Here is a 19,328-nt window from a genome sequence, read left to right as displayed (position 1 = left end):
GCAAATCGTTTAACGTTTCTCATTATGAATGTCTTTGCATGTCATTGCAGAAGAATGCCACAATTTATTAATTTAAGAGAAATGTGTTTAACGCAGAATATAGCATTGAACAATAGAAAGCTGGTCTCTTTTCTTAAGATCAACAATGTATCCTATATCAGGATACCACACTTAATCAGCTAGTATGGTAGGAAACTGATTACGGGTATGGGGCGACTGTCGTGTTGATAGGCATGTCTGCTTTTTGGAGAAAATAAACAAATCAATCATCAAGCGTAAAGGTAACGAAAGAATGCGATGATGCAGATAATTTAAAACGGAAATATCGGTTAATAGGGTTTTACCCGTAAACATTTCGACGAAGAGGCAGTTTTGTATTATTAAACGATATAATTTTTATTTTCTCCATCCCAACATGTTTACGAAGTACCAACTGTCCTTCTCTGGACTTGAAGCTCAAATTCATTTTATTTAAAACAAAACAAAACAATTTATATTTCATACTTTGTTTTGTTTTGTTCTGTGGAAATAACAGTGAAAATGTAAGAGTTAATATAAACAAGAGCCGTCGTAAGACAGCGCGCTCGACTACGCCGCTTTGACTTAGAATACAATAACGATGTAATATTACCAAGTTTGGTCTCTTTATGTCAAACCTAACTAAAATTATTCGATTCATAAGGTGACTTTGATGCTGCCCTCCCACCAGACCGCCCATCAAATAACTTGATTTCCCATTATGAACATGTGGTTATGAATATACATATATGCCCTTCAAAAGAAATTTAAAAAACAATCAAGGGCCATAATTTGTATTTAGATTAAAATGAAGTTATGTTTCTTGTTGTAAGATGGTCGTAAATAATTTTGAATTTTATTAAGTGCATTTAATGAACGGTATAGAAGTTTTTTTTAATAAAATCCCAACTTGCCCTTAACTTTTACTTGCCTAAAACTTTAACCTAAGTCAATCTGGGGCCATAACTTGTATTAAGGATATGGAGCTATGTAACCTCATTGGGTGATGGTCCTGAACAATTGTGTGAAGTATTAAGTCAATTGAATGAAGGGTATAGAAGTAATTATAAATAAATATCCCAACCTGCCCTAAAACCTTAACCTAATTTCCATAGTCAATCAGGTGCCATATTTTGTATAAAAGATAATATGGAGTTATCTTGCCTCATTATGTGATGGCTCTGAACATCTGTGTGAAGTATTAAGTCAATTGAATGAATGGTATTTGAGTTTTTAGTGAAAATCCCAACTTGCACTAAAACTTTAACCTGCCCTAAAACTTTAACCTAAGTCAATCAGGGGCCAAAACTTGTATTTAGGATAATATGGAGTTATGTAAACTTATTGTGTGATGGTCCTGAACAACTGTGTGAAGTATTAAGTCAATTGAACAAAGGGTATAGAAGTTATTAATAAATATCCCAACCTGCCCTAAAACTTTAACCTTTAAGTTCCACAGTCAATCAGGGGCCACAATCTGTGTAAAGAATAATATGGAGTTATCTAACCTCATCATCTGATGGCCCTGAACAACTGTGTGAAGTATTAAGTCAATTGAATAAATGGTATTGGACTTATAAGTGAAAATCCCAACTCGCCCTAAAACTTTAACCGGACGCCGACGCCGACGCTGGGGCGAGTAGTATAGCCGACCTATTCTTCGAATAGTCGAGCTAATAAACCAGTCGACAACTGGCAATCAAAATAAGCACTTATCCGATAAAACATCGTGCTTTTTACACACTCCTCAGCTCCCGCACCGCCGCCAATTTTTCTCCGACAACAGCTCTGCGGTGTTGGTTTGCTTGCTTTTTTGTTGTTGATATGGTTAAAATTTCTGACAGACGATACCCAGAGCGATTGTAAGTAGGAATGTAAATTATTCCATTCCCCAAATATAAAAGAAAATTATTTTCACCACCGATGCCACGCTAAAAGATGGTTCAACATGGTAGTAGTAGTTAAGTAATGAATTGCGCGATTGGTGTCATAATCGGGGTATGAACGCAGTTGTGCTTGTTAAAGTGTGTGGAGTACTTTAACCAGCCCAACTGCGTACATCTACCACGCTATTCTTTACTTATACTTATACCAATAGTTCATTATTTCATTCATTTTTTTTTTAATACTTCATTTCATTTAAGGAAACCTTGCAGTAATTATTTCTCATCCAACGACCCGACCGTAGCCGGAAATATTTTATCATTTTACGTCACAATAACGCGGGAAAATCAATCACTTTCAATTACTTCTAAACGTAAAATTGAAACAGTTATGACAACAATACATCTAAGATATCATAAATGGCCACTTTCTTACACGTTGATTTATTTTTTTCGGTGCCTGCTGACACAATACATACAAGATAAAAGAACCCAATTTACATGTATATTGTTTTGCGATGATTCGTGATCCGAAGATATCCGAAGATATTGCATTCATCGTAAAATATTCACAATTACCGAAAGGCAGTTCATTTAAGAAATAGAAGTTGATGTGTTAATATTTGTTAAATATAACACATTTATTAAGTATCGTGAACACATGTATGCTCCTCATCACATCATCTAAGTAATCAAATAAACATATCAGTGTTTATATTCACTAAATTAAATTAAGCATAGGTATGTTAACTTGTTAGTAATCGTCCTGCGATTTGCTCACACTTTAAAGGAAAGTGTTTACAAACCTTTTCCGATCGCAATATTTAAATTAAATGTTTTTTTCAATGGATATTTACATCAAAAATTCTTTAAAGCAGGCAGGAGTCTGAGGCCAAATGTTACACCATTTACGATATGCCAAGATTAAGAAAAACACGTCATAATTAACATCGATAGAAAAATATTTTACATGTTATTTTGAACATTTATAATCAGAAATGAACTATAAACGGGAATTTGACAGAATCGTATTTCTGAAATAAGAGACAGAGAAGAAGGCAGTTCAGTTATGGTTGTATCTGTCCTTATCTTTATTTTATTATAAGAAAAGTTACTTCCCTTGTCATAAAATTAGCCACTAATTATTGATTCTGGATTGTCATATGAAACGAATTCACGTTTTTTTTCCTGATAAACTCGAGGGTCATTATAATAAACTTGGATTATTAATTATGTTATTCAACCAAACTTAAAAACTTCAATTCAGGAATGTAACAAGACAGCTTTAATACACCGTAAGTGAAATTATCAAGGTTAACCATGCACAAATATTATTTCCGTTGTTTCACCGATGTGCTTGAATTAAATATTTGTGTTTTTGTTTTAGACGAGTAAGAAAACAACCGATTGTCAAACCAGCTGCCAGACACTTCTGGCCTCAAAATAACAGAAAAAAACTCAATCTCAGACTCAACTCATTTTACCACATATTAAACATCAAACGTTATTAAACATCGAACAGGTTTTTACACCTTTTGAAAGGGCATTCTTTCATAGAATATGATGATTCAAATTGGTCAAGATTTTAAGAAAAATATCCTACAGCATGTAATTGAGTTACAGCTCAATGAGTATCCCTAATTTTCTATATTATATATGCAGTGTGTTCTTCGTGGAGTTTTGTGTTGCTGTTCCATATTTCTGGGTTGTGAGTGTTTGTTTTTCTGTTCTATGTCATTGGCGTTGACCCTGTGCCATTTAAACCGGGTTTATGTTTAAACTTTTGACTTCTGGACTTGTTTCTGTAGTTGTTCACATAAATATTTTAACAATTACTCAAGTATATTTTTTTGCCGTCGAATTACTTGTTTTCGAATTATTGACAAAAGCTTTTTATCAACACATTAATGAGAAAATATGTTGTTGTTTTTTTAAATGCTAAAAACCTACACGATTTTGAATCATAATAGATATGCATTTATGTGGTAAAATAATTTGAGACTGAAATTGAGATTTGACATGAGTATTTTTGTGATATGAACGTGTCTTGTGTGGGAAACTAAAGAACCCTGGAGAAACCAACGTGTCCGGCTTAGCGGCCACAAACCCATCTCACATACGCCCAGGCCAGGCATATAATGTTCGTTTGTAGTTGCACCTTCCATATTCAATTGTGGTTTGGTATTTATATATATATATATTTCGCATATTCATTTTTCAGGATGGAGTGTAAAACCAAAATTTCCCTGTACACGCGGCTACGCCGAGAGAAAGCAGTTCGGTAATTATTTTCAACAGTGCTCGTTCCTTGCAGTTTTATTTAGTTTGTATTCTGTATGTACTTTTGAGTCTGTCTGAAATTTTTCGAGTGAAAATGTCAGGCTACTTTTATACCCCTGCATTGTCGTCTTTGTCGTGCAAAATCATTAACATTGACCGTTACTTAAAGTCAATATAAAATTGAAACTTGATATAATTCTTGTTAGAAAAATATGAACATGGATAGCTTAATCCACAAAATAGCACTTTTGACATAACAATGTATATATTCTAATCAGCTAATGAAAAGTCACATTGCCATCGAAGCTACACAATCTGCAAGTGTACTAGAAAAAATAAATACTGTCCCTGACCTCCGACACGGTTAAATATCTAACTCTGATTTTTCGAATCCCCAACTGGTAACTAGCAGGTAGTTTAATATTGGAATCCCCAACTGGCAACTAGCAGGTAGTTGAATATTGGAATCCCCAACTGGCAACTAGCAGGTAGTTGAATACTGGAATCCCCAACTGGCAACTAGCAGGTAGTTGAATACTGGAATCCCCAACTGGCAACTAGCAGGTAGTTTAATATTGAAATCCCCAACTGGCAACTAGCAGGTAATTTAATATTGGAATCCCCAACTACCAAGCATCAACTACCTTCAAACCTTACCGTCATAAATAAATATAAAGTATACGAGTGAGTAATGAAAACAAAGGTTATAGAGTAACCTCATCATACAACGCATAGTTATTTAATGTAAGTAAGGCATTACCATAAGTAATAAGGAGTTAGACTTGTATCTTGTACATCTAACAAAGCTCATAATCACTATCGTTTATAATTACAATACATAATCAACAGTTTTCGAGCGTATTATAAAAGATTCATGTATATATGTATATACGTACATAACCGTACAAGTACATAAGTGGTCGTTGTTTGCACAAATTTTATGAATTTCATAACACATGGTCTAAGATGATAAGTTTTCTTTAGATACTTTTTTCATAATAGTTTCGTAGGTTTACAAACAATACTCATCGTTTTGATCTCAAAATAAGACAGTATCTTTGAATATGATACCTTCTGCCATGGCCTTATCTACCAGTTTCAATGCGCATTAAAAGGTGCGAGGATAGCCTTAGATTTGTAAATGCAACTCGGTAAGATTCCATAATTTCGTCCAAATATAATGAGAACAAAACTCATTTTGACACTCTTTGTACACTTACAAAACAGGGCTTATCTGTCACGGGTCTTTTCTTGAAGTGATTAAACAGCTGTATAATAATATAACTCGATTCGATTCTAGTATTTTACACCAAAGTTTAATAATCCTAAAAGATGTATTAATTGACAATGAGTATCTTCCAAGCGTCCATACGCAGCTGGTGTAGATGTTCATGTTTTGACATGTAACAATGTTTTGCAGAATTACAAATGCATTCGTTTTATTTCCTTTTTATACCCAATTCCCATATCTCACATCTGTAAGTTGATATTAAAATAACAAAGGTCTCAGTTTACTGACAGACCGTACGTGGCTTAAATTTTTTTTAACACTTACTCATAATGTGCTTAATGTCTTTAATCCTTTACAAGCTAAAGTGCTTTGACCGAGTACAAAATATCCTGTGTAATTAAGCACAGAACTAAAATAATTAAATTATTATTCCATACACAGCTGGTGTCAACTGTTGTGCGCCCTCTTCTAAAACAAAATTGGGCATCACTTATGAGACCATTGCGTTGATTTTATTTATGTATGCTTGTACATTTTAAGCGGAAATTACAATCTTACGTTAATTCTATATGTGTTGATTTCATACACATCTTTTTCTCAAACAAAGGAACAATATATAACTTTCAATCGACTAGCCAGGAAAATGTCCTGTACAAATAATATAGTTGAAGTTGTGTAAATGAGAAGATAAAATGCGAAAAACTCACTGCTAACATATCTACTATAGAAATTATTTTTGCATAAATGACTTTAAGGGTCAAAAGCCCCTTTGCAGTTCTGTATGTAAAAGCATTAGGTATATTAGAGCATTTTAAGGAGTATTTGGGTCTCAAGAAGGTGGTACACGGTGCCCAGAACACCATAATTTGGCATTATTCGGTACTCAAACTCTTTAATTAGACCTTGAAATAACATTTGAGATGGAGGGTACGGGTAGAAAACTAGGAGGTATTTGGTACCTAAGGGGTGGGGGTGGGGGTAGGATTACACCCTCTTAAATTGGGTAATTATGGTGTTGGTCAAATGACATTTAGCCATATGTTACTTAAGCGATGAACGTGCACATTGTTTAGTGCGTAATGTAGTAAGGAGTAACACTGTACACCGAGTAATTAATTAAAAAGCAACCCATAACCAATGAAAATACAACACCATATTTGGAATATTTACAAAACATTACGTATTTCATTGAAGTCATTATATTACAATACTTTCATTGTGTACATTACAAAATAAGACGACTTATTACAATTAACTTAATACGTGTTTGATATACCGTATTTTATAAGGTGATGGTGAAATTGCAAAAACAAAACAACAACAGACGTTTACGACGTAAAGTTAAGTTAGAGGCTACAATAATCCACACAATGCACTTGGGCAATTCATTGGTCGTTTAGAAAATTGAAGAAAGAGAACATATTGCACTCTATTAAGTTTTGTCATAGGGCTGCGTTTTAATGAAGGAGTTTAGTCGTAAAAGCGTCAAAAATCACTTTTTTTATTTCCTCAAATTCGCCAAAATTGGCTCGTTCCAAGACAAAAAATAAAAGTTGTATAAACGTTCAATCTTGAAACATCCCATCCACTCCCCATGACTATTAAGGGTAAACTCTTATTAAGGTACCCGATACAAAAGTATGTGTTTTAAGGTGTTTATTACTCCACTTTATTTGGTATTATTTTAATGGGTTTTAAGGATGGAAAAGGGATTTGTAAAAATGATACGAATTTTTATTATACATAAACTTTTAAACAATAATTCAAAATAGGCCACTTTTACGCCCGACTTCAGCTGAAATAAAGAACAAAAATGAAAAATAACAATACATAATAATCTTTAATATTTCTTATTTATCTATTTTATATAAAAGACAAAAACGAGCAATTCTACTTTAAATAATACGAAACTATGAAACTAATGGGGCAACAGGTTTAATCAAAATTATTATCGCCAAAATTGTCTCGATGAAATCATATTTAATTGCTAAGACAACTATATATTTATTTTATCATGCATGGTATTTGTCCATCGTTTATGTATGTTGATGTATCAGTTCTAAGAACTTAGCGACCTCGAACCAATGAGATTCGACTGTTGTATTCAAAGCTGATTCTCGACAAGTTTCGAAGGGAGGAAATACGATTAAACTGATGTTGTATTCATTGATGAGTTAACATAGGATTCGAAACATTACAATGAGATTCAAACGTACTTGTATTTAATGCTTAATGCAGGGAAATAATAAACAATACAGCCGAGTGCAGGGAAAATATAAGAAATACAGCCGAATGCAGGGAAATGATAAACAATACAGCCAAGCGCAGGAAAAGAATAATCAATACAGCCAAATGCAGGGAAAAGAATAAACAATACAGCCAAGTGCAGGGAAAATATAAGCAATACAGCCGAATGCAGGGGAATAATAAACAATACAGCCAAGTGCAGGGAAAATATAAGCAATACAGCCGAATGCAATGAAATAATAAACAATACAGCCAAGTGCAGGGAAAATATAAGAAATACAGCCGAATGCAGGGAAATGATAAACAATACAGCCAAGCGCAGGAAAAGAATAATCAATACAGCCAAATGCAGGGAAAAGAATAAACAATACAGCCAAGTGTAGGGAAAGAATATGCAATACAGCCAAATATAGTAAAAATAAACATACAGCCAAAAGCAGAGAAAAATTAACACTGCAGACACATGCAGAGAAAATAAAGATATTAATACTGATCAATTAAAACTTAGGTATTATTGCATCATACAGACTCAAACGATTCGCGGAAGGCCGTGCCTCGTGACTTTACCGTTTAGCTACGTGTGTTATGCACATTTCACATTGCACAATTCTAATTGAATATGTGCTGGTAAGATGACATTTGACTTCAGGTATGCTAAATTATATTTATTGATAATTGACATTAATATCACTTTAAAATCTTTCTATTACAAATCACTGTGGTATAATGGTTTATGTACACATTTGAAATCAGCCACATGTAAAATACGTGAGCTGCGTCAAATAAGGTGTTAAGTAGCCTCGTTTACATCGAGTTTTCATGTTTCGGTTTTGAACATAGATGTAACAAATATATGTATGAACTAACGTTAAACATGTGTTGATAAGTGCTAGTGACCTTAAACGTCATCAGAAATATTCACAAACGATATTTAATTAAGTCCTTTGTTTTGTTGCCTTATTGTGACTAGCCGTGCAAGAACAAACAATTTGAATTTAGCCGCACGCGACGTATTACACGGTCAGAGCTCAACGCATATGATAAAGTATGTTCTTAACGATTTACAGACAATCTAAAGCCCTAAAGCAAGTCAATAACTGCATAAGCACCAAATTTTTATTTTTTTACTCGTATAATTATATCATCTCTTCCTGACTTCCATTTGATCATATCTGGGGAATGTTCCATCATAAATCCTATAAGTGATTTTGTAATGCATTGTAGAAAATCTCTGCTAGGTACGAAACAGCTCCGAGGATGCTTGATGAAACGCCCGCCTGGAGCGCACAAACAAAAGGCCTACTTATAATTGCGATGCTTTATACAAGCGACCATGTGTGCAATGTACTTATAACCATATATGGTATACAACCTAGCCTTAAATCTATATTGTTGGTCAACCCGAGTTCATTCACAAATGTTCACTAGCTCAACGGGGTATCACCAGGGTACCCTATTAACCCATTTATACCATGTCTACAACTGTTTATGACTCAGTACAGGCTGCATTGCTCATCCATCCACCGCTGATGGTGATAATCTCCTGTCAATCGTCTTGGACAGTGGGCGGAGCCCGAACCCTCCCTTAGGTTGGTTGTGGTCGACTTGACCGTATTTAAGGCCAAAGATATAGCTTAGATTGAGTTTTGGTGGATCCATAACTCCATCAAAACAAGTTTAGTTGTTCGATGAATGATTGCTCCCCTTTTATATATTAAAATATTCATGATTTTTACATAAGATATTTCGTGTACCATTCTACGTATGTAAACACTAATAATTATACGTCCGACAAACGGAGTTCGAAGGGGGTATATTGGAGTCCCCCTGTGGTCGGTTAATCGGTCGGTTGGTTGTTGGTCAGTCGGCCCGTTGAAATTTTCCTTGTCCGGAGCATAATTTCAAAACTACTGTATGGAAATAAAACTCAACTCATTAAAAGTTTATGCAATGGTAGATCATAATAAGAGGAATTGCAGTGTACATAAACCATAGCTCTTTCAGCTAATTACAGAGTTATTGCATAATAAGAGGAATTGCAGTGTACATAAACCATAGCTCTTTCAGCTAATTACAGAGTTATTGCCCTTTGTTACTTTTTTCTTGTCCGGATAACTTGAGAGTTACTGAACGGAATTTAAATATACTTAATACAATGGTTAAACACTATGAGAGGAGGTGCAGTGTACAAGAGCCATAACGTTATTTTACCTAATTACAGAGTTATTGCCCTTTGTTTTGTTGTTTTTGTCCGGAGCATAGCTCTAAAGCTACTAGTTGGGATTTTAATTAAACATCATAAAATGGTAAAGCACGATAAGAGAAAGTGCATTGTAAAGGAACCATAACTCAGCTTATTATTGAGTTATTGTCCTTTGTAACCTTTTTGTCCGGTGCATAACTTAAACACTGCTTGGTGGAATTCAATTAAAATCATACAATGATAAATATATAAGAGAGAACGTTTGGAACTCTATTTTAGCTAATTACCGAATCATTGCCCTTTGTTTCCTTTTCTTCTCCGAAACATAACATGAAAACTACTGCATGTAATTTAATTAAACTTCATATAATGGTAAAGTTCAATAAGAGGAAGTACAGTGAACATAAATCATAACTATGATATTATTTAAGCTAATTACAGAGTGAACGCCTTTTGTTACATTTTTGCCGGGAGCATAACTTGAAAACTTCTGGATGGAATTTAATTAATCATCATACAATGGTAAAGCATGCTGAGAGGAAGTGCAGTGTATTTGTCAAATAGTCTCCTGTAATTCTATATAGAATGGCCATATAATTATTTGTTTTATGTGTTGCATGTAACTTTTAGTATGTATATGGACGAGACTCTAATAAAGATATAAATCCACGAACCAAAACACTATTTTAGCCTGTCACAGAGTTATCACCCTTTTTTCTTGCTCTTGTCAGCAGCTTCTGAATTACTCAATTGATCTTTTTGTTCTTTTATATATGCAGCATCAGTTGAAAACTATTTGATGAAATTTAATGAAACTACATTCAAAATGTATAATTGCACTAGCTGCTTCTAAAATGTAGCTACATCACATTGTCAGTAGAACATAAGCCCTCGTATGCCTCTTGTTTTATGGAAATATGGTCCCTTTTCAACTTAATACTAATTTGCAAACATTTGGTGACTGGAAGATAACTTATGATCGGTAAATTTTTTTCAAAAAAATGATTTGCATGCTACTTTAACACTTTGAAATACAGGTCAATTCTACTTTGGTTACAATCCACCAATGTTTGACGGAGTTATAGCGTCCCTTCAAAGATATAGTTTGCCATTTCTGCTTCCAGGAGGCATTTGGGGATATTCGTTGATTAACAAAATATACACGTACTACTTTTAATATTAGGAATGAAACTACAAGCCTTGCTATTCAGCAGGACCTTTTCAAAGCGAGTGAATTTCTGCGTCTCCCAACGTTTCTCTTCATCCATGACCCTATCCATTGCTTTATCTCACATCCCGTTTAACTCAATCTCATCTCCCATCCCCCCCCTTTCCCAATTTCCTGTATGTTCTTTCATTTATGTGCCATTTATCTCATTCCCCTAATTCATTCGCAATTATATATTTACACAGACCTTGCTCTACGGTTTAACCGTGTCCGTTCGCTTACCTTCCTGAATTCCCCTTCTCGTCTTTCTTACCTTTACACAATCTTTCATCTTGCCCTATTGCTTGTGCTTGCTCTCATTCATATCCCCTTTCTCGTATATTTATTCCGCCTCCCATATCTTCTTCCTGCACATACCCCTTTATCTTGCAATATGCCCTGTGTTTCATTTGCTCTTTTTCTCGTCCCATTTATCCTCTTTTATATTTCCTTTCTTCACACTGACTTTCCTCATACCCATTGCTTTCTCCTTTTCAACGTTAATATTTCCATTTTCACCCATGTATCTATTATTCCAATCTTCCATTCCTTTGAACATCTCTTCCTACCTAAATACCTGTACTTTCTGCCCCTTAAGCTCTTTTTATCACCATTTTTTTACATGACCAATGGTCTTACCCATATTCATGAAAATTTCCAGGTCTATTGCCATTTGTCTCGTAAACTTTAAAACTTTAATCCCTCCTTTCTTCTTTTTGTTAAGCACTTCCTTGTATTGAAATTATCCCCCACCCTCCTCTTTCGTCCAGTTGACCTTCCTCTTACCCCCTCTTATTCCCCTTCCTCAACAGATCCCCTTCCTCTTACCAAAGTTACTGTCCCCTCTTCCAATAATCTGTCCTTTTTCTCATTTCCACGCTGGCACCCTCTTCCTTAACAAAGTCCGTTTACCCTTACATTAAAAATGTCGTTTCTGTCTTATCTGGAGGCCAGGGTGTTTTTGTTATTTAATATCAAGGGGCTCATAAAACTAGAAGATGATATCGCCTGGGATGCCTTCTTACCACTACATGTAATTAATTACGTATTCAAACATGTTCCGGAACTTTGTAGTTAGGATCTGATTAAACATTCTTGGCTTACATCAATAATAAACATAGATTTACACACACGCCACAACTCTTTCTTACTTTGTCTGTTCTTCCGTCAGTTACAACCTTTTATCGGTCATAAATAGGATTTCATTCAAACTTCACAGAATTAATGAGCACCATACAAAGGCGTGGTACGCATACAATAATTATGTGTTCAAAATCACTTGGAAGTCAACGTTGAAAAATATGAATAAATATTTCGTAGCAATTAGTCTTAGTCAAAACCCTTGTTGTTTAAAATTAGGCCACAGCAGCATTTGATATCATATTATATAACATTTTAGTCAACATATCTCTAATTATATATCAGCATATGCCAAAATGGGGGCATATGTCAGGTTTCTGTGACTGATTTTGTTTAATTTAAAGAAATAGTTATTTCCCCAAAAATGTTCGATGCTCGATTCCAGAGTACATTTTTCCCTGTCAAAATCAACTTTCAAGTCAAATTTTATTTTTAAAGCTGCACTCCCACAGATTGAACGTTTTGACAACTTTTTTTAATTTTTTTTGTCTTGGACGAGCAAATGTATGCCAAAATGCATGGACACCAGTGATATAAGACTGCTGAAAAAAAACTCAGATCACAGATTTTCAAATTTAAGTTTAATAATGCCTTTCTCTTAAACCGTTAGTAATGCTTTTAGGCATAAAACATTAATTTTCGATATATGAAAATCAGCGATCTGATCGTTTGTCACTGGTTTGCAGATGTTTATGCAAAATTGGCTCATTCCAAGACAACAAAGAAGTTGTCAGAACGGTTTATATCTGAGAGTGCAGCTTAAAATCCACGATTTTGTTTTCAAAAAAATGCTGACTAGATCAAACACGTTTAGTAACATGGAAGTGGAAAACATACATAAAATTATAATAAAGCAAAACAATGGCACTTTACGGACTCTGAGACATAATATATCTTATGGTCTCTGTTTAGAGCTTCAATCTCGCAGATTTACCGTTTTGACATTTATTTATTTTTTCTTGGAATGGATAAATTTTTTCGTTAATGTCTGAAAACTGGTGATATAAGACTGCTGACAAAAGCTTAGTAAGAAGTTTTTAATATTAACGATCGGAATTTGATATCTTATAGCTAAAAGTGCCACTAACGCTTTAAGAAATATGACTTTTCAGCACTTTTTTAAACAATTGAGATCTGTACTTTTGTGAGTTATATTATATTACTGAAATAAATGTTGATTCTGAGACAAATATAAAAAAACGTCAAGACTGTCAATCTTTTAAAGTGCAGCTTTAATGTAACGTATTAAATGAGTCAAAATGCGTAGGACTGTTAACCATTTTCTCACCAGTTTCCAATCTTTTAAACATAACATTGTGTTGATGCTTTCTAAAGCAGTTATTAAATGCATCTAATAGTTGGTTGATTGCCCTGAAATAGTTCGAAACAAAACATTTTTATTATTTATTTTTTACTTTATTAAACAATATACACTTCTGAAATACTTATCACCAAAGCAAATTTACACCGACATTAAACACTTTTTAATAATTTGGTTATTCGTGAAAATATGACAATCTAAATGTGTATCTAAATCAATACAATTAACAATTTAGCCTTACATAAAACTTGTGACATAAGCAACAATTTTCAGCATCTTCCATTTATCTGCATCGATAAAAAATAAACTGCTTTCTTGCTAATTACTAACTTAAATACTAGAAACATTAATTTTTATCTAAACTAAAATAATTAACAATAATACTAATTAGCATTTATTAAAATATTTACAACATTTTGCAGTATCTGCCAGCTATTTGTATTATATATATATATATATATATATATATATATATATATACAACAAATCTTACATACTGAAGAAATTAATGAATTGATGTTTATCTTAACACAAGTATCAAGTTTCAAGTTCCATTGGCAATATTGGCAACACAAGAGCCTTTGGCCATGAACAAGTAACATAAAACATATTAAAGGGACTATACACCAGATTGGCACCAAAATGGTTTTTTTTCTGTGACGAATCTCAGGACAATTATTTAATAAAGTGTTTTACTCTTTGATATAATAACCATGTGGAATATTTAAGCTATATGCCTAACTTGGTAATATCACGTGATAACATGGGCTAGCCAATCACGCATTAGAATGAATTCTACTATACATACCTAGTAATCTTTTTCAATGGAAAAATACGAAAAAACTGCGAAAAATAAATAAATTGTAAACTATGTGGTACTTCAGTTAGTTAGTTGCAATGCATTGTACACATCGATACCAAGTTTATGTCAGTTTTCGACAATTATCTACCTTTTTTTCGTTATTTCATCACACGGTGTATAGCCCCTTTAAGAGAAATGCACACAAAATACAAAGATTTAAATAGTACAAACAACACTTTTATATGTTCCAGTACAACAATATACTTGAAGGTACTAAATTAAGAAGCAACTGCATCAATGGAGACAGATCACCTCAATATAGCATGTTATATATGAATTTAGCCAAACGTCTTAAAGTTTTATTCTAATTTGATGACACTATCTTAACAAATGTATTCCATGATCCTGAAATATTATACTGTAGAAGTATATCGGAGTAAAATGGACAGCATAGTATAAAGTGGTATTCAGATTCAACCATACTTGTATTACAAAGTTTGTATTTACGATTAATACGTGATATATTATTATACCTTCCAACCTCGATTTCCAGAGAGTGTGAACACAAATTTTAATCGTAGTCTGGATAATGCAATTCTATATTTATCTTTCATATTAATTTCAAGATGTTTCTCGAATATAAAATCTTTTTAAATTGTTTAAAATATTCTAACTTGGGATGCGAATTAATAGTATCAGACCAAACTGATTATAGAGACGTAGCCTTAAAGAAATGTAACGGTCCGCTGTAGGTGGCGAATGTGCGTTCATAGTAAAACATTCCGTTATATACGGAAGTACGTTCATAGTACGTACGTTAACTTGGTTGGTATAACTTAGTATTGCTATACTGAACAAAAAAAAATCCAAGAGAGTCTAATAGATTCTTAACAGATTTAGACCAGTTATCTTTGGCATTGCTATACAGAAAAGTAGCATTATTCACTTGTTCATAAAACATGTGATGTATAAGCGAAGTAGGATTTATTTACCTTGCATAGGAAATAATTAAGTGCTCTAATATTACATAATATAGACAAAGGAAAACGACCAAGCTCAACCAGCACTGCTGCATTAGACACATTTAATAAACATTAGTTTTACTTTTAATACAAATATCATTTCTAGTAACACCAATTGCATTAAGGATCTTCCACAATGAAAAAGGACCAAAACATAAAATGTTTTAAAATTCCGTTTTCAATTTGTTTTTATGAACAATTCTTTTCAAGAGTAAAACTGAAATCTATATATTCTTGAAAAAGAATTGTTTCTTGAAACGTAACAAACCATTAACTATTGAACTATTGAACTATTTAAATGAAACTACACTGATTTTTCAATAAATGCACCCTTCTAATTGAACGTTAAGCTTGATGATATTGTTACAAACAGTTTTTACATCCATTCATCGTGATTAAAATGGTCCATTACTCATGTGGTGTATTATTCAAATAACTCGGGAAGTAGGTACATCAAGTATAGCATATATATACAGCTTTGAAAAAAATACCATCGTAAATAGCATGACACAATTAGCCATTTTAATCAAAGAACGAACATTTTGATAAATTTAGAATAGTAATCTATAGATTGAAGATGTCATAAGTCATTCACCATATTGGTAGAGCTTGCTTGTAAACATATGAACAACTGTGACTCCCCGACTTCCACTCATCACCATCTATTTCATTTCAAGGTCTAGTTATTTTTATAACTTATATTAAAGGTAAGCCATCCATCAAAAGATGCAAATATTTATAAGAACATTTTAGATACTATAATATATTATTTCTATGATTAATTCGGTTTGATTAACCATTATATTATTTTTTCATTGATTACGATTTTGAATAACACCAGAATGATACTGCTATTATGATAATAACAATCAAAGGGAGGTAATAAAATCAAAGGGAGGTAATAAAACAAACTATGATTAAATAGCAATTTTATAAAAGCTTAAATAACACTGCTCTCAAAAACAGGCTCTCAGTGAAAATTTTAAAACTATGCAACTAAACCTTTTGTAACATCAAACTGAAACCTAGCCAGTAGCATTTTTGTATTAATTATGGATTGAATACCTTAATAGAAAGGTGTATCTTATGATGTTAGCTGATCTTTGATCAGCCAGCTCTAGACGTCTAGACATTGTACTAGTTAGTAACAATCGGTGTCACTTGGTTTCAGGTCATAAGATAGTTGATAATGCACAGTATTTTGTAATAAATAACAAACCCATGTACACAACAGCGTCATCATTTTACGACCGAAAAATAACAGTTTCAAATGTATGAGGAACAAAATTCATTGTACGATTCACCTTTTTATAAGACCATGTAGTTAGTTTCACAATTTTTGTAAATTTTCACATTAATTGAAATACTCTACTTTTGTTAAACAGGAAACTTTCATTGTAAATTTTACAACACATTAAGAAACAGGATATCTTCCGGTTATAGTTTCAAAATAAACCTTTCAGGGAGATGTAAATTAGTGTAGAGCCGAAATAAATCCCTGCTCAATTCAGGAATATAAAACAAACGAGTTTGAATTAAGTATGGGTAAGTGTTTGCTGTTGCACATAACAATTTAAACTTGCGTAGGCATTGCGCAGCTGGGTGACCACTTTAATGACAGAAAGCGCACGCGATCGCCTCAATCGGTTCAATTTGTGAAATACGTAAAATAAAGCTTACAATTTGCTTGTTTCTAGTGTTTTAAACAAAGTTTATTTGTAAAGAAAATACATTTATATAGAAAGTACACATATCATCAGTAATTGCAAAACTGTTCACGGAATTCCTTTTGAAACATATTTATTTAGATCGCTCACATGAGGTGATGATGGTCACGAATTTGATAAAGAGATCCAAGAATGCTTAGCGCATTTTTATGTAAACACACTAGATGACGATATGAAGCGATAAGCCGTGATATTGTAAGTTTGGTTTAATTTACCCTACAAAACTTGACATTAATTGTAAACATAAACATAGGCGGGCGATGAACTGTTCGGATGCAGATATCGTACTACAATGATAGCGACCTTTATCGCATTTCTAAAAATATGTTTGCACCATAAACCGTCATCAATGAAGATAAACAGCGAAAAGTTAATGTCCGCTGCAATGTTGACCTATAATGTTGTCGACACTTCACGTGACTGTCTCGTATAGGATCATCCGTGACTATCTGCATAACCAAGTTTGAATTCTGCTGTCGCCGGAATTTTTATTATTTTTTTTGGTTCTTTTATTATCATTATGGAGTTCATTTACCTCGAACCATTTTAATCTTAAATTACTGAATGAATCCAACAATAATTTATTTAACCGAAACGGAATGGGCCTTTAACACTGAGATTCTCGTCTCAGCTCATTCATGTCCCAAACTGATTTAATTCAAAATTGGATGCAATTTTCTATAAGTACGGCTATAAAAAATTTATCATAAAAGCCTACGTACACCAGTAACAACCGATTACTAGCAATGGTAAGGACGATTGTATGCCTTTAAAAAACGTACGGTATTATTCTGTACCTAACTTTCCCACAATATGTTTTCCAAAAATGACCGTACTTCTGTGCACATTTTCTATCGTCTCTGAACGTGCGATGCACTAGTAATATTGTCAGAAACAATAGGTATGCATACGGCAGGAAATGACTAAAACCTGCCGGAAGAGTCCAGCAGGCGGCCAGTAGAACTTCCGGAATATAATGGAAATGCCTTGATACACCCCACCAGCCAGATGCCAAAATAATGCTTTTCTTCTTTTTGCCACTTTGTAGCACGTGCTTAGCTCGAATGACGTCAGGCTTCGTGCCCCAAATGACGCAATTTCCGCTTGTTTTTCGAGCGAGTGTTTTCTGTTCGTCTGCTTGGTAGTTGACGTAGATTGATACAGTGCCTATAATAAGCAGCACTGCAGACGATAGTGGTCCGAGCTCTACCGGATGTGAAACCAGGTACCGAGATGCAATTGGGTAAAGGGGTGGTACAAGGGCTAGGCAGCCCCAACAAATGTAGAACCCAGCCCTGTCCTGGACTATATCCATTGTTTGATAGTAACCGCCCTCCCAGATGAAGAATTTACTCACATAAATAAGCTGGAGAACGGAACTAACGAACATACTGTCGATAAGTCCATGAAGTTCATAACTTTTCAACGCGAAAACCAACACAAGAAGAGGCCAAACAGTCATTCCAAAGCGGCAGTTTGTAAAGACTTTGATGTCGATGCCGAACACTCTTGGGTAAAGTTCTGTGCCCCAGTAGTAGTCGAAAAGGAATCCTTTGCCGGTTTTACCGCTGTCAGATGTTGAAGGTTTGTAAATACCTTTGATGTAAAGCATGAAAACGACTACCACGGCCAACACGTTCATTAACGCGGCGAACTCAGAGAACCTGTCATAAATAAACGTCGGTGTGCTTCCAGATAATTTAAGAACAACTGTGAACAGTACAGAACCTGTCATGGTTACTATATAATGTCTGAATCCGTTGTCCCTGTATACAGGGATATTTCCGTGTGACGTCATTGGGCCTTCGACCTGTGGCCCGGGTAGAACCACCATCCAAATCACCGCCCAGGCCATGTACACGAGTACCGTTACCATGACGACCAAGTCTATTTTCGTCAATGGATTCCATATTCTAAGAAGCATTTGTCCCACTGGCGTGTCTTGTATTTCCTTGACAAACGAGAGCAGCTCTCCGGCATGATGGTCGTCAAGGTAACACGTTGCCATGACAAGCGTCGGCATACACAAGATCACTAATGGCGGAGCGACGTATGTATTAAGAAAAGACATTATTGTTCCAAAAAGACCTTCATTATCTGGACCCTTTCGTCCAGTTTTCATATTTGAATGTCCGTTCAAATTGGGTTTGTGAATCCTATGTCCGTTTATGTCCGCTGTAAATGATCGCACTGATCGTGGCATTTTTCCTGAAGCTTATTTCTACCTTACAAAGATAAATAAAAAAA

The 19,328-nt window shown here is 34.1% G+C and overlaps 1 protein-coding gene across 1 annotated transcript in view; it reads right to left on the bottom strand.

Annotated features, from left to right (window-relative positions):
* Nucleotides 1–13,682: 13,682 nt before the first annotated feature.
* The window catches only part of LOC128213071 (uncharacterized), a 5,655-nt gene continuing 9 nt past the window's right edge, over nt 13,683–19,328 (bottom strand). Inside the window, exon 1 of the mRNA XM_052918587.1 lies at nt 13,683–19,328. This exon is cut by the window's right edge and continues 9 nt beyond it. Coding sequence (XP_052774547.1) covers nt 17,851–19,284 — 1,434 coding nt within the window. The 5' untranslated portion in view covers nt 19,285–19,328 and the 3' untranslated portion in view covers nt 13,683–17,850.

This window comes from Mya arenaria, chromosome 13 (genome assembly GCF_026914265.1).
Source record: "Mya arenaria isolate MELC-2E11 chromosome 13, ASM2691426v1".
NCBI classification, from domain to species: domain Eukaryota; kingdom Metazoa; phylum Mollusca; class Bivalvia; order Myida; family Myidae; genus Mya; species Mya arenaria.
This window is presented reverse-complemented; position numbering and strand designations above follow the sequence as displayed.